The 21,884-nt window shown below is 34.8% G+C and overlaps 1 protein-coding gene across 3 annotated transcripts in view; it reads right to left on the bottom strand.

Moving 5' to 3' along the window:
- Nucleotides 1-678: 678 nt before the first annotated feature.
- The window catches only part of ARL13B (ARF like GTPase 13B), a 49,347-nt gene continuing 28,141 nt past the window's right edge, over nucleotides 679-21,884 (bottom strand). The window contains exons 5-11 of one of the 3 annotated variants that reach the window (XM_084301933.1): nucleotides 14,945-15,050; nucleotides 12,185-12,387; nucleotides 9,768-9,864; nucleotides 9,075-9,297; nucleotides 8,490-8,606; nucleotides 7,958-8,026; nucleotides 679-2,925 (exon numbers count right to left, since the gene is read on the bottom strand). In XM_084301933.1, the coding sequence (XP_084158059.1) occupies nucleotides 2,849-2,925; nucleotides 7,958-8,026; nucleotides 8,490-8,606; nucleotides 9,075-9,297; nucleotides 9,768-9,864; nucleotides 12,185-12,387; nucleotides 14,945-15,050 (892 nt within the window). In that variant the 3' untranslated portion in view covers nucleotides 679-2,848. Of the gene's footprint in view, nucleotides 2,926-4,034; nucleotides 4,112-7,957; nucleotides 8,027-8,489; nucleotides 8,607-9,074; nucleotides 9,298-9,767; nucleotides 9,865-12,184; nucleotides 12,388-14,944; nucleotides 15,051-21,884 lie in introns of all 3 variants that reach the window. The other 2 variants (XR_014619140.1, XM_084301934.1) reach the window with 2 other exon arrangements.

Consider the following 21,884-nt stretch of genomic DNA (forward strand, 5'->3'; position numbering starts at 1 on the left):
TTAGCTACAGTTACTATTCTCTATTTTAAGACTTTAAGTAGGGTCCTTCTTTAAAATTTTAAATTTTGACCTTTCCGTGGGTTCTAGGTTTTGGCTAAATAGGAATATGAGGGTGAGAATAACTTACTTGGAAGCACTGGTTACTTTTTCAGACTAATTCAGCTTAGGAAAGTTACTGTTCCTTACCTCAGAAGATAGATGTAACTTACATTCTGAACAAAGTATTTCAAAGGTACTTAAAATGTTGCACAAACACAATGCAGAGTGTTCTGCTTACGCAGCATATTTCTGTATGCTTACCATTCGTTAAGTAGAAATATTCTTAGTTGCATGTACTGGTGCATTTTGAAAATGAGGTCACTGACAATTAAAATATATTGAAATTTCAACTTACCTTCTCATGTGTTAGGTATGCTATCATAGAAGTTAAATGTATACAAATACATATATCCTAATGTCAATCTATCATGACATTCTCAACTTGACCAAACTGCATTTGTCAAAATATGCAAAGATTCCATCTATAGGGTATCTGTTTTGTACATGATAGCAATGTGAGACTTGTAGACATTAACCACTTATGATTATACTTGCTTAAAAAAGGGAAATTTATGATAATACGGGAAAGATTGATACTGTGCATTAGTTTTATTCAATACATAAATGTAAACATGAGCAAATAAAAAGTCAAGGTAACATAAAGTACTAAAAAAAGCTACTGTAGTAAATAATTACAAAGCATATTCATAAACAAACTTGTATGAAAAAAAATTTAGTACTTAAGTCATATATTGGTACAAATTTACTTTAAAAGCAGAAACAAAACTGATGTGTCCACACACAACACGCTTAATACACATTTCACACATAAGTAACAACAGTTTACATTTCAGTTTCTCAATTTTTGTTTCCACAGCAGTATTTAGCTTCATTTTTAATAGACTTCTATTAATTTATTTTGGATTAGTGTTAAAGTAAAAGGGTAATACATTTCTAGAAACTAAAGCTGTTTAAAAAAAAAAAGTCAGCAAAAGTGAAGCCTTTATGCCAAAACACTTAGGTGGCAATGCAGTCAAAAATAATAACACTGGGATTGTACATGTAAACTTACATGCAATCCCCCCCCCCACTCCCCTCCTTAATCATCATGTTTGTTTTAAGTGAAAATGACTAAATCCTGAGAATAATCAAACCAAATCACGTTGCACTTCTAGAATACAACAAAGTACTCCCGTACTGACAGTTACATAAAATTGTTTCATCTTTATATTAAATTTGCAAGCTTGGAATATTTCTCTCTACCCACTTCAAACTTAATATTCTTAAGTCTGATCATGTTTTCCACTCATAATTTAAAAAATCTTAATCTTGTCATTTCAATTAGTATATTCAATTAATATGTTTATATTTGTGTAACTCATTGACCTAAGGGTTATGTGACAAAGATTTCTAATGTCGAAGTGAATAATATAACCATGGCATTTATTTAACTTCTACTAAAATCATTTGTTAATATCACATGATGGAAGACACTGTAATAGAAAATCAAATAGCGCTTCTTCAAAAAACCTTTGAATGGTGGTTTCATCCTTGCTGTAATTAAGTGGCATAACTACATCCCTTTACACAATATACCAATGATTGTCTCCAATGTAAGAAGAAAAACATCATATACGTAATATAAATAAGAATATATCCAATTCTAACCCGTTTTACCTATCCCTTGTATTGTATTTTTTTTAAATGTAAAATTAAAACACTACATAGAAGTATTATATAACTCCTTAAAATTCAGTTGGTTTTGTTTTGTTTTGATTTCAAGATGGCATTTTAGTACTGATGAGATTAAAAAGTGCTGGAGTTCATATGCATATTGGATGATTCAGTTTTCCATCAGAACTGATGGCTGAATTAGTGCAAAACTTTCACTATGTGCAATTTTATTATATGCCATAATAGACAATACAACATTCAGCTCTTTTTCAAACTGAATTTATTACCTATACTCAACTCAGTTAACAAAACTAAGAAAACAATGCATAAGAAAACTTTCAGACAGTTCAAATAGCATAATTTTGTATAAAATGTATTTACCTTAAACTTCCCTTTTCTACCTTCCCCCCCCCACCTTCAGACTGACAGGAAATATGCTTCTGGTAATGTAATCCTTAATAAGAGGTATTGCTACTGCAAGAAATATGTGAAAGTCAAACATGTTCTACTTGCATGTATTTGGCTATCAGCTTTCCAATGCTTTCTAGGTATTATCTTATTGGTAGTAGGTATGCACATCCACTCAAATTTTCAAATAGTTTTACAAAAGTTAAAAAAATATACTCAGTATTTGTTGCATAACCTGCCTATATTCACCCTAACATACATGAATCTTATAAAATGCTTTAGAACTATTTAGTAGCTGCAAAAATACCAATCACTGCACAGCACCTGGTGAAAGGTCTTTATGAGAACATACAATCCCATATCGCGGTCTTGAAAGTATTTTTCTTCAGGTTTACAGCTGAAGAAAGACAGCAGTTTATGTATTTTCACACGTAAACCCAATACATATTCCATACCACGTTCATAGGAGCTTCTATGGACACTCAGACCTTTCTTGCACTCACTCTAAATCCTGAAGAAGAGCTGGTGATGTGAAAAGTAAAAGGAAGTCTGATCAACCAAGTACGATAGAATGAACTCCACGTTTAGTCGTTACCAACTTATTATTTTGCAAGAAGCTGCTAGACTGTCTTTTTTATTATTATTATTTTTAATTTTCCTTTAAGGGCAAAACCCATTTCTAATATAATTTCTTGACCACATGTTTTAGATGTTATCTATGATCCAGTTAAGCGATGATGTCGTGCGTATCACTGTTGGGTCTTTGGCGTACAGTCAGTGGGGGCAGAGGCTTTCCATAGAAATCTGTATAAGAAACGCCAGAAACAAAAACACAGTAAACTGTAATTTTCCATCTCCCTTGCTTAAGAGGCTGTTTAAATACAGTAAGTTCTTGTTTTATTAATGAAAGCTAGGTAGCCTACTATTTTAGAGCTAATTCCTACAAAGCAACTTTCAGGCCTAGTGCTAATGTCTAGAGGTACATTGGCCAAACCAGCATTTAATTACATTTTGTTATACATGCATCAGCATTTGCAAAATTACGTCCAGAATAACCTACAAACATCACGAAATATATGAAACATACAAAGCTTACAAACAACAATTGAGAAAATGAAATATAAAAATTTGAATGCTGATGTAGTAAATAACGCATTGCAATAAACTTTTAAGTGATAATGTTAGGCAGCATCCAAAATTTTGCTATTATTTTTGCATGACATCTAACTTTGATAGCCATACAAAGTTTCTTGAATAACTACATTATGAAATTTTAGATAGAGGTATAACAGGTATCTCTTGCTGCTAATAAAGTAATTTAAAGTAGGAAAAATGTTCAAGGAAAAGTTATTAAACATACCAGAAGAAAGTAAGTATCCTCAAACATTTGCTAGTGACATGAAAGAAAAAAGAAAACAAACATGCAGAGTGGTACACATAATGCATTTCACACACACACGGACAAAAAAAAAAATCAAGAAAGATGGTAAGAGGAAGCAGATAGAAATCAAGAAAAATTAAAAGCAGCTTTTTGAAGCATTCAAATTTCAATTTCCGTTATGTGGACAATCTCCTCCTCAACAAAGCTTCAACAATGTGCCATCAAAATTTACGGTTAATAAATCTTATTTTTCTAAGAAAAGCTATATTACACTTGATCTATATTGAGAATAACTTGCATTGAAACCACATCTCTGAGCTAAAGTTAACAAAAGCAAGCAAGTTGGATCTCATTGCTCTTACGAGAACACGTGTACGCATATGTAGGATAACTATTTTAGTTATCCTAACATTTAATCAGTAAAATGGTAATACTTTCATGCTGTTGTAATCCTTTGACTTCAGCTAGGTCAATGTTACAGCAGCATGCAAAAAGCAACAGTGGAACAAATAATTTTCGGGTAAATGAAAACCTGTACAATGGATGCTTTATTAGTCAGCTTCTTGAGGTCTGGCACACAGCTTTACAACTGGCAGACAATTTTAGTTCCTATAATAAGAGAAGTTCATCATTCTTGCAAATGTATCCTCCAGTGACAATAAATAGGCACTTATTACCAAGTGTTGTGCTAGAATCATTACCATGACTGAAAAAATTGCAGTGTTTAGTGAAAATAATTGTGTAATTAAAGATTTATAGAATTGACGGCCTGTTAACTCTGCCTAAACATCCAACATAATGTTCTCTGCTAAGAATGACACAAAAATGACTCAATATATATACTAAATAACCCTATCGCTAACACATTTTTCAGTTTGCACATTAAATCATTAAGACAGATTTACAACTAAGAACATCTAGCATTAAAAACCAGACCTTTGTATGCTGTTTTAACCTCACACCACGCTCATTTTATATATTTCAGCAGCAATGTCAGTACAACTTCTCTGTGCTACTTCCAAAAAAAAAAAAAAAAAAAAAATAACAAGGTAACACAAAATCAGACGAGTAACTGCTCTCCTAAACTAACAAAGACTTGTACTAGAAAGCACATGAATTCTGAGAAACACCTATTCTTGTGTTTTTTCATGGACTGGCAGAAATCCAGGAAAATTCGAATTTGTTTTAAAGCATAAGGGTTTTACATTGAGGAACTATCAAATGATTAAGTGATGCACTCTTGGATATGGACTCAGAGTATTCCTGAAAATAACCTCTATGAATAAACAAGGCTCCTTAAAATTTTAAAAGCAGACTAAGTTAAATACTTCAAAAGGTTCAATAGTTTTTTTCTTTCCTTGCTCCTACAGACACAACCAACCTTAGTTTAAACCCTGACACAAGCACCCACTGGACAGCTGACTGGAATTGCATTTTTTCAGCCTTGTCTGTAAGAAGGTAGGTGCTTATTTGCCCCATACACAAAGACTTTACAGACACGTGACCATTAACTGGTGGACAAAGCAAGAGAGGTCAACAGAATTCAATATTGCTGGATGAAACAGTTCACCTCTTCTTCCGTCTTGAGGAATCTGAGAACCACAGAGAAGAAAGCCTTACCAAAGCTCCAGATAAAGGAATTAAAAAACAAACAAACAAAAAAAAACAAACAAACAAACAAACAAACAAACAAACAAAAAAAACCTTGTAAGCTTTAACTGAAAATTGTGTCTTCAAGACACTCGTGTTAATTAACATGAAACCAAGCTAGAAACCTTGGCTCAGTCCCAGAGCTACAACATCACTGGCCTAAACAAAACGTGGTGGGAAGAGGCTTGTGACTGTAATGTTAAAATGATGGATGGTTACAGGCTCTTCACAAGGGATGGACAGGCAGGGCAGGTGAGTAGGGGGGATACCCCCAGAAATGGCAATATTCAAAAACAGATGAAGAAGAGAGGTTAATGAAGAACTTTTACTTATTTATTTATTTTTGTTTAAAAGCTGATGTAAGCAGAAAGTAAAGACTTCTCCACAGCATTCATTTAAAAAAAAATAAATTTGAAGTGTCTTTGAAAGAGCATCAGGACAGAGAATCCATTCGAACTCCACGAGGGCCGGTTGTTAAAAATTATTATTTTATTTTATTTTTTGTGGTAAAAAGTGTGACAAGAAACATGGAAATATCTCAATAAGCGCATTTTGCTGCTCTACCCTGTTTCTGTTAGTTAACAAAATCCCTGAGAAAGCAAATCTCTGAGAGAAGTGCAGGCAATGTTTTGAATTCATTTGCAAAGCTCTGAGCACTCTAAATTTCTTCTGACCTCAGTGGTTACATCTCTGGTTAATAGATTGTTCTGGCCGTGAGATCGTTTCCCTGCCAACATTTATTCTATCTTCAGATTTCAAAAGACTTGAATTATCATCTCTATCTCACAAATAAACTAAATAAACACAGATCTCAGGTTACTAGCTTACACATCTTTGAGTACGGAATCTAGCTTAAGATTTTTTGTCCTCCTTTTTCTACTCAGGCTCTTGCTACAAAATCAGATCAGATTAAAAATATATATATGTATGTATGTATATATATGTGTATCTATATATATACATATCACCTGTTCCCTTTCTTCCCCTCCCTACCTCTTTATCTGGATTTTCTTTCTTGCCTTCTTTTCTCTATACTCCTTAAAAAAAGAGCAAGATAGTTTAATGATTCAAATTTTCTGAGAAACATACTACAAAATACGTTTTATGCACATTAATTACATTCCTGTGAAAAATAAATATATAATTTCAGATATTTTAATTCCTCTTTACTCAGCTTTTGACTATTTGTGAGTTTATTATCCTTTGGCTGAGAAGCTCTGTTGCTTCAGAAGTTCAGCAGGTATGTCCACATGGTGCTGTCCTACATGAACTTAACCCTGTCTTGAAATGATTCAAGGATCACTACAGAAACATTGAGCTCCTTTATAAACTCCTGAACTAACGTTCTCTTTGTTCAATTTGCATAAGTGTGCCCATAGCTTTAGTTTGGTTATCCTCCCCTCATGCTATTCCATGTGTCTCCGTATTCACTTGACTTTTCAAAATTTGAGAAATAAAAATTTAAGGAAAAACGAAGACTTTCTCATCTAAAACTGAGAAAGCACAGGTTGCCCAGAGAGGCTGTAGAGTCCTTGGAGATACTCAAAAGCCGCCTGGACATGGTCTCGGGCAACCTGCTCTAGACGGCCCTGCTAGAGCAGTTGGAGTTGACCAAATGACCTGTATCCCTTCCAGCCTTTGTGATATGAAAAAACATCACCTGTGGTCCTCGAAAAATAATATCAGCCATCAATAAAGAGAAAAATCAATATTGTACCTACTGAACCTTGACATTTAAAGTTACTAAACCTATTTCTCCTACCAGTTTGTGAACTTTCAAGGACATGGCTCTTCAAAAGTAAAGCACCAGACAGATCTCAAACTTTCCCTCTGACATCTCTCCTGGCAGACCAATAACCAAGTTTTAAATTGAAGTCTCAATTCTGCAGTCAAATTTATGTTGGACTTTTCAGAGCTGGGATTGCAGTATCTTATTTGGAATTGCTAACATAATGCAATTAATGCATGGGTGCCCACATGTCCTTAGCTCTGCTTCTCACACACAAAAAAACACTCAAAATCCTTGACAAAAAGCTTATAGTCTATGCTTTTAGAACTGTACATAAACAGAAGCAGTAGGTAGAAGAATGTGTAGACTGTCTCAAGAGGCAACATAAGCTATCAGATTACACACCACAAATTCAGCTGTAGGTAAGCTACAGTTCACAAAACCACAGAAATACACAGGGCCCATTTGGATTCATCATTGTGAAGTAATTAGCAGTTCCAGATCAGATCATAAGATCAGTGTGGAAACAATCACACAGCTCAGTGCAGAACCAAATCAATAAGCCCAGCTGGATCTCTGCAGTCCTGCCTAAGTGTTTCTGCAGTATTCTTTCTGCTTAACACCTTAGACATTTTCCAGTCTAGGTAACCCAAACCCTGTCCTCAGTGCAATAGATAATGAGGAGCTGTCTACAAATGAACAGCAGAAAAATACCTTGACATCTTCATTTTGAAAGCAATATGTGTTTGCACACAAAGTAACTGACCCTGTTACGCTGTCATATACAACTTTATATTTAGTTGCATGCTGCTGAGCAAATAAATAGCTTTCTATATCCCATGTCACTTTAAACTTTGCAAAGGAATCTGAGAAAACTTATTCTTTTGTCTAAAAAAAAGCAAAGAAAACTTCAAAAATCAAAAAGATGCTTTCTACTAAGCAAAAGAGTTGCTTTCAGTCAAAGAATATCGGCATTAAGAATTAAAAAAAAGGATGAAGAATGAAATGAATATAAAAGTGCATGAATTATGGAGAAAGCTTTAAAAAAGTTCAAAACCCAAAATATTTTAAATTACCAGCATGATGTGTTTCACCAAGAGGCTCAAGTTTTCGAAGTCTATTAAGTTTGGGAGTTCCCCAGCCAACTAAAGGGAAAAAAAGACAGTCAAAACACATCACTACTGCACTTGATTCTGATAACAAGTATGGAAGCCGTGCCCTTTGGGAGAATTCAAAGCATTTAGAAATGGAAAAGTATGTAATATATTATACATATATGATGAATATTGATGATATGATTTTCAAATAAACCAATCTACCCTTAAAAATACTGGTATTTTGACTACTCACTGATGAAAAATTGATTAGCGTCAGACATTTTTTCGCGTGTGAAAATAACAACTTCCCCCCATGAAATGGATCAAATCAATACTGCTGAAAGTTCAGACCATGATGTGCGAAACTGCATCAAAGATTTCTCGGAGAGGAAGGTTTAGTAGCGTAACTCTGCATGAAGGCATTTTAGTTTAGCCATTCACAAATTAATATTTTAAATGTTTAAAAAACACAAACTGAGACATCAATTATTTTGTTTGGTAGTACACTTACCTGGTGGAAGAGATGGTGGTGGTGTAGGAATTTTGGGAGCAGCATCTTCTGCATTAATGGGTTCCACTCTGTGGCCCCTTTTTAATTTTGTTTTTTTATTTTTCTTCTTATTGTTATCTATATCAAGCAGAAATAAAGCATTACATACCATACAGTGATATTCAGAAAACATGTTAAATTAAACATGTTTAATACAGTTGTTGGGGTGAGATGCATCAGCTTTTTCACTCCAGACTTGTACAATACAACAAAAGCTTGTGTAATGTACAATGTTCACAGCATGCTTTGTTATAGAGAACAAAATGTAAGCAAAAAATATGTGGAAACTAAATTTTCTTAAGTTCAACTTAACTTGTTACTGATGGCAATTTGGGTATGATAAAAAAAAGATCCAATTTCAGTTAAACCAACAAATTCACGCTTTTTAAAAGTATAGGTTTTTTTTCAGTACAATAACCTAATGGTGCATTTGTATTTTTTCAAAAGATTTAATTGCCATATGGTGTCCAGAAAAGTAATGCAGACACAGGGAAAAATTACATGAGAAGTAACATTAAACGAAAAATTTAAAGGAAGCAGCATTACCTGAGTCATGGCTTTCTGAGGCTTGTTGTTCATTTTCTTCATGCTGCAAATGCTGTGTAGCTGTAGAATTGCATGTTTCTAGTCTACCATCATTTGTTTTTTGGCTACTGCTACTTGACAGTTGCTGCGCATCCATTTGTTCCTGTTCTGTTTGAGATTTTGAGACAACAGTAGCCTTTTCAGTCTCCAGCCTTAATCGCTTCTTTTCCATTTGTTTTTCATTCTAATGAGAATAACAATATATGTTTATGTTTGTCTGCTTGTTTTGATTTTTTTACAACTTCTAATGAAGTAAACTATTAATAAAAGGAAGGTTATTTTAAGTTATTTTAAAAGCAGAATATTCCTATATTCCTAATATCCTTTTTTTTTTTTTTTGGATACTGATAAACCGTGAATATTTTCCACTCCTGAATATCCACTAGTTTAATTAGCAAATATTTTCAATCATTTGGTTATAATACATTTATCTTACTTTGTCTATATTTTCCCCCCTGAATCAACAACAGGTGATTTTCATAACATGAAAGCACTGATTCAATGCACACAAAACAAGACTGTGAAGATTAAAAAAAAGGCTTTGTGTGTACAGATTTAAAACAATTCTTTCAAATGAACCGTTTTTCTCATTACCTCTCAGACATTTGTTAGTAGTAGGTCTAAAATGATCCAGATTTCCACATATTCTCATACCTCAGAGATTACAGCCGCTATAGGCTGGAAGGGATTTTCAGAGTTTCCAGGTTCAGGGTCCTCGTCATCAGGTACACTCCTTCCTTCTTCTCTTTCCCTTTTTTATTGTTTTGTTGTTGTTGTGTTTTTTGTTTGTTTTTTGCAAGTGGAGAGAGAAAGATGAACAAAGAATTATGAAGAAGCCATGCTATAAATTTTACTTAATAGAGAACAGTCATTAGGTCATCTAGCTCATCCTCTAATTTATGCCAGCTGATTTTTACAGTATGCTTCTGTACTTTGAAAGACATTTGTCAAATATCACAACAACAGGCAAATAAAGCAAAAATACATGTTACGTCAGTGATAGAAACACATGCTGCTATGTGGCAAAACATTAAGAAAACGGAAGCAGTTTCTAAGGACCAAATATATGACAGAATGCTTCTGTAACTGGAAGGTATTGATTGTTCAATAGCATGCTGAAATGCTCTCACTGGTAATCTTTTGTAACAATTATTTCTAAGCGTTCAACTTTAAAAAGAAACTACACTGTCAGAAACCATACTGTCTAAATCATCACCTTCTATTTTTAATACACCTCCATTTCTTCTAAGTCTAGACTCATCTTAATATATGGAAGGAAGAACACGTGACAAGCTATTCAGTACATATAGGAACAGTTAGGGAATCTTATTTGTTCCAGTGACTCAGAGAAAGTTCAAAAAGATGCATGCTGCTCAGTATACTGTTATTGCAACAGCACCAGCTATTCTGTATGCACTAGATCTCTGTGCAAGGAATATTCAATTACCATGGATTAAATAATATATTATTAATATACTATGTTCAAACACTTATCATCAGTAGATCTAATGTTACCTACACACAGGAAGCCACTGTTACACACATTTTACAGCTGCAAATGCTGAGAAAGGAAGTAACGCTGTTGTTCAGAGGCACAGATGGGAACGAAACTGAGCTGATCTACCCATGAAACCATGGAGCTTGGAAGAAAAGGCCAATGCTATTTTAAAATGTACTTGCACTACTTCTGTCTCATTTTCCATTTGGAACAAGATGATTGCTACTAACCCTGTAGCATGTTGCGGAGGAAATGCACTTTGAGAAAATATTCAGGGAAGCACATCTGAACAAAATAGAGCAGTCTGGGAAATTATTAGAACATGGAATGAAACAGAAGTCTACTTAAAGCACGAATAACCTGTTCCTTATAGTAAGATTTTTTTTCTTTTTTAATATAAACAGAAAAATGCCATCTCCTAAACCTGAGCCAATCCCTCAGCTACATGATAAAACATCATAAGTTACTAGTTAGCTTCCTTCTAAGACACAATGAGTTGGGAAACAATTTAAGCCTTTAATCCAGATCCAAGTATTCCTCCAGTGAATGAACACTGTCATGATCGCTGATCAGCAACAGAATATATGGAAAATGCCCACGTTATCAGACATTCTCTTTGAGACATTTTCCACAGTCAGCCCTCCTCTCTCTATCTCCCAACATGGCAGAGTGCCAACATGGTCAGAGGGCTTCGTCTATGCAGACATCTGGCAAACTAACAGCATGTGCATTTTTATATGTTTGCTAAACATACATTAAGCGTGTGACAAACTCCAAGTGTTTAAAACATATTCATATCAATTATAGTGTCTAAGTTATTTACTTGACTGGAGTAAAACAAATCAACACGAGCACAAGCCAAGATACTCCCCAGTAACTTCACAATCACTTCTCAGTAACTGAGACTTGCAGGTCTCTGCATGTATACGACAGACAGTGAAAAAGGGGTGCTTGGAGGATTTTGTAATAATGCTCCAGTAAAATGATTCACAACAGTCTCTAATAGGAACCTTTGTAGGTTGCAGAGCCACAATGACTCTAAATAAATCACAAGTCCCTGGTTCCCCTGCATCAACGTAAGTTCCTCCATACCTCACCTGCTGGATAACCTGAAGTTTATCAAGCATTCTGTTGAGTAAAGTTTCACATTTACTCTTCCATATTCACATTTGGATTAGAGAGTGTTATTTAAGTTAATAAAAGTTTATCTTAGGACACACTTGAAGGCATATTAAAAATAAATGACAATACGATTTTTTAGGTTAGCCTTCTGTGAAGTTATACCGGCAAGACCAAATTTATTCCACAACTGTCTTACAATTCTCACTCACAGACTCATAGTACATCTCCAGCACAGAGTTAAAATAAAAATAATGAAGGGAGTGAACCAAGCAAAAACTTGTAGGTCTTAAAGAAAAGCTTTAGCATTCAGGTCATTACTTCTAATATGAAGGCTCTTGGCTTGTAAGCCAATCGTAGCAGGGTTCCCACAAGCTTTATGTACAAAAATGAATCAAGCATCTTAGAGAGAGAGGAAAGAAGGAAAGCGAGGTAGGAGAAATTACAGAATTACCTTTCTTCACGTATCCTTCTCACTCGCTCAGCTCGTTCTCGTTTCTTTTGTTCCTCATATGCTTTTTGTTCAGTAGTGTCTCTTTGGATGCGCTCATTTAAGGCATCAAAATCTTTTGCTATGATATGTAGAAGCCAATATAAACCCTTTTTTATTGATTTATCAATTTTTTTCCCACAGCCCATGACAGCCGAGCAAGGTTCCTGTAAATACAAGGAAGAAAAAAGGGGAAAATTATTTGCAGTTCTAATCACATTACTTAAACAAAAACAAGAACCCAGCCAAACAACAATATTATGCATCTTGACTAGAAAGAAACTTTTTTTTTACGATATTATCATCAGCAAGCAAGAGAAACATGATTAGGCAAATCTGTTGGAAGACAGGTGCAAAACATTGCTAAATTAGTTTGGAATACTTAGTCTAGCTTGGATGAAACACTTGAAAGAAGACGTAGGTTGACTGGAAGGTATCAAGAGGAACAGAACAATCAAAAAAATCTAATTATGAAAACACAACTGGTAAGAAAACAACTGGAGGAACAGGACTGGTTCTTCCCTCGAGAAGAAGTTTCAAACTTATCATAGCCCTCAAGAAATGGGAAATTGCAAATAGGAAAAGAGTAATTTGTTCTTCATGTTCATGGTCACGAATACAAGTATAATGGGCTCTAATTGGAACCAGAGAGACATGGCTTGATTCATGTTTAAAGCATGTAAAAGGACTAGCAGACCTTACTAGTTCTCTTCACAACTGTTTTCTTCAGAACTGTTTTCCAGAATCTTCTGGAACCCTGTATGGGTCTTTAACTCAATTAAAGGCAAGTGCTTATTTCAAGCTGTTAATTTGAAACAAAGAACAAACATTTCGTACTGATTGTATGATTTGATTGATTTGGGATTTATGTTCATGACTTTATTTTACTTTAATTTTTCTTCCTTCTCAACTCATACCACCTAAAAATTCCCTGTATTATATCTTCAGTTACAAGCACTTAAATTACAGCATAGCCAGATAAGGTATGTAAAATTTACAACAGAAAAAAGTAATTTTGACCTGTTATGTTCCCCCCTAGAGTGCCAAACATTGCTTGCATTTTAATACATTCCAACACTGCCTAAAATAAGGTTCAAATATGAGTGTTATTCACCTTACAACCCTACAGAATTCTGTAGCAGAACCTAATCAGGGAGAAGATGTATAGGCAACAATACCTTGTTTCTCTGAGAAGACTAAACTTGTTTATCTGAGAAAACTAAGATAATAGACAACACTGGGGCAATTTTATTCCAGGTTTGCACAAAGGTTACTGTTACTGTAGTTTAGATATAAAAATATAGAAGTTTAGAAATATAGGAAGTATAGAAATATATTTTAAAAAGGAAAAGATAAAGGTCATTCTGACTAATACTGTGACAGTGAGAAAATGATTCCATTTGTTTTAATATTTTTGAAGGGAATTAAAAAAAAGAAGAAAACTAATTAAAATAGCAAGATGAAATAAAAATATGGCCTACTTTTATTTATATCTTTTAAAAATTGCTCTTTAAATTCATCCCATGAGTCATCAAGAAGTATGCAAGACTCTCAACAACTGCTTTCAGCTAAGATGCCAGAGTATGTAATGGAAAAAAACATATTAGAATAGTTCAGGCCTTTTTTTTTTGTTGTTTTTGTTTTTACTGATAGTGTTTTGCAAGAAAATATTTTTGCCACAGAACTCCCTCATGAAAAAGAAGTGAGCTCTTAATTTTTAATTTTTTTTTTTATGATTGCTATATATGCCTATTGCAAAGTCCACTGACTGAAGAAAAGCCCTCAAAGAGTCATAACACAATGAATATAGCTGTGGCCCCGCTATAACTCAACTTTCTAGAGAAAATAATAGTATTTTGTATTTTCCTATGAATTTTCTAACCCTCCCTAGGGAATTTAACCCTCCCTAGGCACTTTAAAAACAAACAAACAAAAAAGTTCAAAAAGCAAATACCAGATGGAATAGTTTTACAAAATTGTCCCCAAATGGTGTTTACTAGTCTCAGCATAACTCAAATCATCTTTTAAAGTATTTATTGTTGTAATTAGAAAAATATCATGAAGTCCAAGCCCACAAATAGTTAAACTAGCAGACTTGTTGATTAAAACAAAGGCTTAAAGAAAACTTGAAGCACTGTTGATTTGGATAAGTTAAGCTTTTTTTTTTGTATTTTTATTTTTTTTAACATGACACTGACTTCTACACCTGAAATGTGGTTATTTTAAGACACCTGATCTTACTGTGACTACTGGGCTGGGAATTAGATTAAATTCTTACTGTTTGTCGGAGAGCAGCTCAGACTAAATGGTGGTTCGAGCTATCAACAAAAATGAGACAAACATTGTATCTGAACAGTGGTTCTTCCTGAATGTTGACATCGGCAAATTTTATTTCCTAGATGTTTTTTTTTTTTTTTTAGTGTTTATACTAAAGTTGCTGTATTAACTAAAAAAGTTTTAATCCACATTAGTACATAATTATTTGTATGTGGTTTCAGACTGGACCAGGAAGTATACACCGAGAATCATTATACAGATTTCTTTAACAGATCCAGAAACAGTCAAGGTGAACAGTAGACCTATTTGCAAAACATATACACGTGCTGTATCTTTGCTGCAATTGCAGGGCTCCAGATTTGTTTTATGCTATATGGCATAATCCTCTACCTCTTGGCAAGCATTACGTATGTATAAGGAAATGAAACATCTTAAAAAAATACTTACAATTTGACATAGACACTTGTGTTCATTGACAAGCTTTTCCAGAGATAAGGACTCGATTACATCTGCTTCTGACAGAGCTCCTTCTCTGTCCTGCTTATTTGCCAGCCTAAAGAAAAAAAAATCAAAATAAAAGAAACACTTAGCACCCTGGCACATAAAGAGATCAGATCTCCAAAACTATATTTTTGACAAAAGTAGGAAAATGAAGAAAATAAAAACGTCTTGTTCCAGCTTTACTTCCTAGCTTTTCTTTCAACTTAATAAACAATATGTTAGTCCATTTACCATTTTTATCAGAGATACTAATATCAAGTAATTACTCTGCCCCTGTAGACAAAGCAATTTTATTTTACAGCTAAGAAGACAGAGATAAAAGGTTGTCCTGCTCTACACCCAAAGCTACCCAGTACAACCTATTGGAGTATATGGATCTAAGTTCAGAACATCATAGCTTCCCAAATCATGTGCATTTCCCTATATAACACTGCTCCATGACCATTTCAGGTCTGTGTACTCTCTAGAATCTTTCTCTGCTGCCAGTTTGGTATGTAGCATTTTGAATCTGCCCTTCATATATGTAAGTAAAACTCAGAATTTGCATGACTGGCTCTAAGAGACATTCTTTATTATTGCATGGAGAGAAGAAAAGGAAGGTATATGAAACACATAGCTTGTAAAATAAGTCTTCTGTACGATAAAGTGCCACTATTGTCTTATTTCCTAGAAATACGGTAGCAATGAAGACTCCAGAACATAAACACCTCCTTAATTTTGGAGAGATTACTGTTTTAGATGACATTTATTTTCTACATACTCCATAACTGTATCCAACACTATTGCCAATAACATGTGCTTTGTAGATGGTACAAAACCAATCTGTCTTACCACCCAAGCAAATGTTGTTCGTCATTTCACACTCAAATACGTACATAGATCTGAAAACAGAGGATATTACATGTATGTTCCTTTCAACGCTGTTATCCATAACTATTAAAAAGATTGCTGTCCAGTGTAATAAACATCCCAATATTTAAATTCTTCACCTCAGTAAACTTGTGGTGATACCATAGTACAACCATAAAAATTTGAGTTGCTTCCTCAAGACTAATTTTTGAATGCTTCACTGGCAACTCCTTTGTATGATATCAATATGGAAAAGCTTCTGATCTAAAGCCCTAAAAAGTGCATCACAAACTACATGTAAGGAAAAGTACAACTGCAAAAACCTCTGTAGAACTGTCTCTCACAGAAAGGCAAAATCTTGTCCCTGATGGGAATTTCTCTCAGCTGTCCAAGTAATAATTTTCAGAGGACTCGACAATCCCTGAAAACTCATTCCCTTGATTAAAATAGACTTAAGGTGGTCAACATCCAGGAAGGTAGGAAGGACTATAGGCATTAGGATTGTGTATGCCTTATTTCTTTAGGAAAAAATAAAGAGGCTAAAATCTCAGTCATTCTCCAGAAACATGCATTCATTCTAATAAATTTATTCTATACCTGTAGATTTCAAATTCAACAGAAAAGGATAAAATTATTAGAAGCAAAAGACAAGTCTACATGAAACAATGTATAGAAAAGTGTTAACAATAGTGTTAACAAAGTGTTAACACTAGTGTTAACAAGTACTTTACCTATGTATATAGGAACACGGTCACCAAGCAGACGCATTCCCTTAGAACAAATTTTAAAGAACTTGCACTCATGGTGGTGAATGATTTTCTGAGTTCACGTGTAAGCAGATGTTAATAACAAATCAGCAAGTTTAGATAGAAATCCGAAGAATATTTTTATGCAAAGGCAACAGAAAAGGGACAAACATATAAGAAATATTTTACATTCATGAGGAGCTAAGAGTTTTATAAGAAATAAACAAAACTTCACAAGAGGAGTCAAGTCTAAGTGTTGATCCCACCTTTCATAAAAACAGTTGGTGACAACAGGATATATAGTTTTTCCTTTCTCATTAACTGCTTTTAATTAAAAGCTAGTATGGTAAATATCCAGGGACTGCCAAAAGGCATTAAATAATGTTTCACAACAATATACTATTCCTGTTCAAAGTTATTACTTGCCACCATGAAAACTAATACTGTTTGTGTTAAAGCAATGTTCATCGAACCATTTTGGAATATAAGCACAAAATGCAATCTGATTTTGCTTCCTACAATAGTTGTAATACTTTCTACAATAGTTGTAATCCAAATTAAGTGCAAAAGTTGTGAAGAGAAGCATTGCATAGCATTAGGGAACCTTAATATTGCACTGACTTCTCTCTAGTAAAGCAATTCCAGTAGGCTCACGTTCAGAAATTAAGCAACTCTTCCATTGCAAAAGAACTCTGATTCAACTTTCCGGATAAAATCACAAATCATTAGGTTTCCATCAACGCAATGGAAAATTGTTTTAGAACCAGACGTCATGGCTTTTCTTCTGAAATCTCAAGTCATTGTCACCAACTGAAATGGCTTTTAGGGGCTGTTCAACCAAGGCTAGTACTTCTGATTCATCATACTCCTTGCAAGGAGGGAACAAGTGGTAGGAATTCACTCCATCATTAAGCAGAACTTGTCAGCAACTCAGTTTGATCCAAGAACTTATTCCTTCCCATTTTCCAGAATAGCAGTATGAGAATCTCAGTTCTTAATCATTTTACTCAAGAGAGTTTTTAATCTCCAAGAAATATAAAAAGAAAAATCTGTGTTACATCTGCAGCTCTAAAAAACATTGCTTGTCACCACTAATTTCAGAGTCTTTCCTTTTAAGGATTGTGTACAAATGAGACCATGGAAAGACAGTTTTTTTAAATGTTCAGACACAACAATTTTCTCTTGATTTTCATCAGTCTTAAGAATGGTTTGCAGTACAAAAGGTTCACATATTTATCACCATCTTGGGGATAAAATTTCCTACATCCTACCAATGATCAAAACTTTGCTGACTTCCATGCAGAGCTAGGAAAATTACAAGGCCCTCTTTGCCCCCACCTTATTTAAATAATCCATTCTCACTTCTCAACGAAAAGACTAATTCTACTGTACTCTGTACCCTGTATGATTTAGTGCAGAGATTTCCTAATGGTTCTGCAATTCATATACAGAACCAATGACATGTTAAATATGATACTCTGGCACTGTTGCTTCTCAACAAACAGTGAAAACAACTAACATCATCCCGGTGTGTGGCTACTGAACATGGCTAAAGCAGGGAAAAACTGAAATGGAATTAAAGAAAGACATGAAGAGCAATTAAAGGACTGGACATAATTATCCAATTATCTCCACTTTATTTTTTCATTTAACCTATCTTTGTGACAGTTTGAAAATCTTATTGGACTTTCCCTGGTCTCAAAAAGCATTCCTCAGTAGTGCTGTCAATTCCTATCTTGACCTGATTGAAGAAAATATTTCTGATTGCAGACTTTGTTGCTACTGCCTATTCCTTTCTCATCACAAGATTAAATAACTGCAGTTTACTGTGTTACTGGACTGCACATTCCACAAACCACAGCTGAAGCAGAATGAAATGTTGGTAAGCTGCATAGTTCAGTTCAAGTGTGACACTAATGCCCTATAAATTGCAGTACCTGCTGATTTTTAACCTTGAATAACTTGAATAGCATACAATTTGGTTTTGGGTCAATTATCTTCGATTTTCTCCATAGAACTTATGTTGCAGTACGGGCTGTTTTCAACAGCTAGAGCTGAAGTGCTCTATTTGGGTAAGCAAAAAATCCAAATAGCAATCTCCACCTTATGCTCCCCAAGAACTGATTTAGCACAGGTCATACATTTCCTGTTGTACTCTCTGTTCCACTTCAGCCTTTATGGCAAACTTATGAAAGGAATTAAAATATTATTAAGATACTTACTGCTATAGAGAGTACTACAATGCTGGATTTTTTCCCCCTTTTAAGTAAGTGTATGGACAGATCCACAACCTTGCTTTCTTTTTCCTTCATGCTTCAGTGTAGAAGAAAGCAATTAGTGCACTTAAAACACTTGTGCTTCAGAGGTAGCCAGTACTATGCTTGCAGCTCACCAGGTCTCTATCTAGGGAGCTGGTCCTGGACACTTCCTACTATTGGCCAACTCCAGGAGCACGATCCGCCTCACAGCTAGGCTGGGTTGCAAACAGGCAGAACCAGATTCCCCAAGTAGAAAGTAATCAATTTGCCTGTCTACTGGAGTTGCAGAAGTCAGCTTCTCTCTCGCACTGCCACACTCAAAGATGAGCCCTTAGACAATTATTTAAGAACTAGGAGCAGAAGGCATGCAGAAAATACTTACTGGAATGCCACTCAAGACACGATACTCAGGCAAATATTCAAAGCGATGTTTTTCAGATTATACTGGAGCTTACCCTGGGGAGTTCGTTTGTAAAGGATAACACTGAAAGACTTCCACCGCACAGGATTAAAAGGTAAAGAATTTTCTTTTACTTAATGTTTATAAAGCCGTAAATATCAGAAAAAGTCTGTGTAGTTTAGAAGAGAAATGCGTCTTAAGTGTCGAACACAAATAGTGTACGTCTACCCTGAAAATAATTCAGTATTTCTTGAGGTGAATACAGCCTCAGAGCACTACTGCTCATGCACAGGAATGCTAGGTTTTGAGGCAAGTTTTATGCATAAAACCTCCTCCTTTAGAGCATACGTCAGAATTATCTTAAAGGATAGATAGAGCTTGATTTTAATTTTCCAAGTCAGTAGAACTTCATATAGAGCAATCTTTTGTGTTTAAGAACTATATAGGAAGTATATATCAAAAACACACTTGAAAGCTCTGGAGAGCACGTCTGTTAGCTTATCACATTAAGGTGACTGAGTGAAAAGCTTTCATATATATAATCATGCTTCGCTTATTCCAATCTCACAAAGTATATTTGGAACCCTCACAGTGTAACAACAAACCTTTCTCCATTTCTTTCATAATGGAAGGAAGGCACCAACCACTTTTATATCAAGTAGGGTTTTTTTTTTTTGTAAGCAACTAGAGAGCTTTGAACTTTATTTTTGGAGTCATGGGAAACAGTGTGGAAAGGGAGTGTATGTGTGCATTGGCACAACTGACATCTACAGTTCAATAACAGTATTTCCCTCAGAAGCCTGAAGACATGCCAGTGAAAAACAACACCTGAGCGTGAACTATGTGTACTCCTTGACTTATTTCTAAAACGTTACTGAGCAAGTAGTAAACAAATCAGCATTAAAACTTGCTTCACAATCCAAGAGATTTGTTGAAAAAGCTCCAATATGAAAAGCAGACATTTGTATCTCAGCTTTCATCAAAAATCCAAGTGTTAGAGAAAGGGCAGAGGCTTCTTTATTCAGGGTGATAGTGTTTTGCATGAGTGCATGTGTGCACATATGCATTTGCTTTCTTGTTTTGTTAGCTTGGAGGTTTTGTTTGTTTGTTTTTTAAACACTTGCTTACAAACTTGTGCATTTTGCGTGGGACTCCCACACAGCAGCAACATAAAACTAAAAACTAGCGGCATTCTGTAGGAAGCAATCTCTAAGTGTCTCAGATGCTGCTTTGGGGTTTAATCACAGTCAGTTATCACAAATTCAAAATTTTCAGTCAAACACGCACGCTGGCCATAAACATCAATGAGGAGGCAGGAGCAAAGTATCCCTAAGGTCAAAATATTAGTGTCAGAACTGTCAGTCTTGAGTAAAAGTAACTTAAAGAAAATGTATCATTATGTGAATGACTATGTGAGCTCAAAAATACTAGGCTTTAAGGCTGCTTCAAGGAGCCATAGCTTTGAGACTGACTGAACCGGGATTCCTTGGAACACAAAGGCAAGAGGAAGAACCTTTGAACTTCACAGCAACAGACACAAGGAAAGAACAATGCTATCTTTTTCCTTCTGTAGTCCACCTTTTAGAAATACTGTTCTATTTCCTTCAGAATTTCATTTCTCTTCTATTTATTTTTCTTGGACAATCCTGCAGACAGCAAGTCACTAGGACAACACACACTAGAGAAGTTAGAGCAGAAAAAAGTTTAACCATTGCTTTGCTTACATACATATCCATGCAACTTGAACTGATCCACAAACAGGCAGAAATATGCGAGTTTGTCAGATTTTGTCTGTTCTTTCCTCTCTAGTTATTGGCAGTTTACTGGCTTTTTGAGGAAGTCACAGAAAACAAAGTTCTTGCTACTTTTAACAACCAAGCACACAGGAGAACTAGAAAACAGTTTCAGACCTCCCATGGAAACTGTAAGGCACTCTGAGTTTCCTTCTTTTTCTGCAATTACCTTTAACAACTTTTAACTACAGAAATAGTGGCTCTTAACAGATCTTAAGCTATATTCTTTGGCACTCCAAGTAGCTGCCCTAATTTCTGGCACCTTCCGGATTGTTCACAACAGTTACAAACTCATCAGTAGCTTTTTACTGATTGATATTAGGCTTTTTCTCAAACATACTGAATATTTCATTTCCCTAGTCTGCTTTTCACACCTTCAATTCTTATGTAAAACAATACTTTGAATATTAGGGTAAACTGTACCAAAAATCTAGTGAGCGAGGAGCTCCAGGATTATCTGCCTATAAACATCAGTTAAGAGTTTGTATATATGTAGTTGCAAACAGATAAATTTCTCTGATTCAACCTTTCCCTAACCAGTTCCTCCAGGTCACTTTTAACTATTCACATTTATCTAAATGTAGAATTCTAAACTCATCCTGTTTACAGTATCTCCAGGCAACTCTAGAGAAACTTTTCTCTCATACCACCTTTTGAAGTGGTCAAAAGAATGACAATTATCACTTGTTTCACTTCAGGTAAGTGGCCACATTCCCACCTTACATCTGAATCACATTGCTATTTACTAAAAGCATATTTCTCTGACACAACACTCTGCTATCAGTTTAATCCTACCTATTAATCAAATAGATTTGCCCAGTGAGATCTGAGCTCACAACC

This window comes from Netta rufina (assembly GCF_964035555.1).
Source record: "Netta rufina genome assembly, chromosome: 1".
Taxonomy (NCBI): Eukaryota; Metazoa; Chordata; class Aves; order Anseriformes; family Anatidae; genus Netta; species Netta rufina.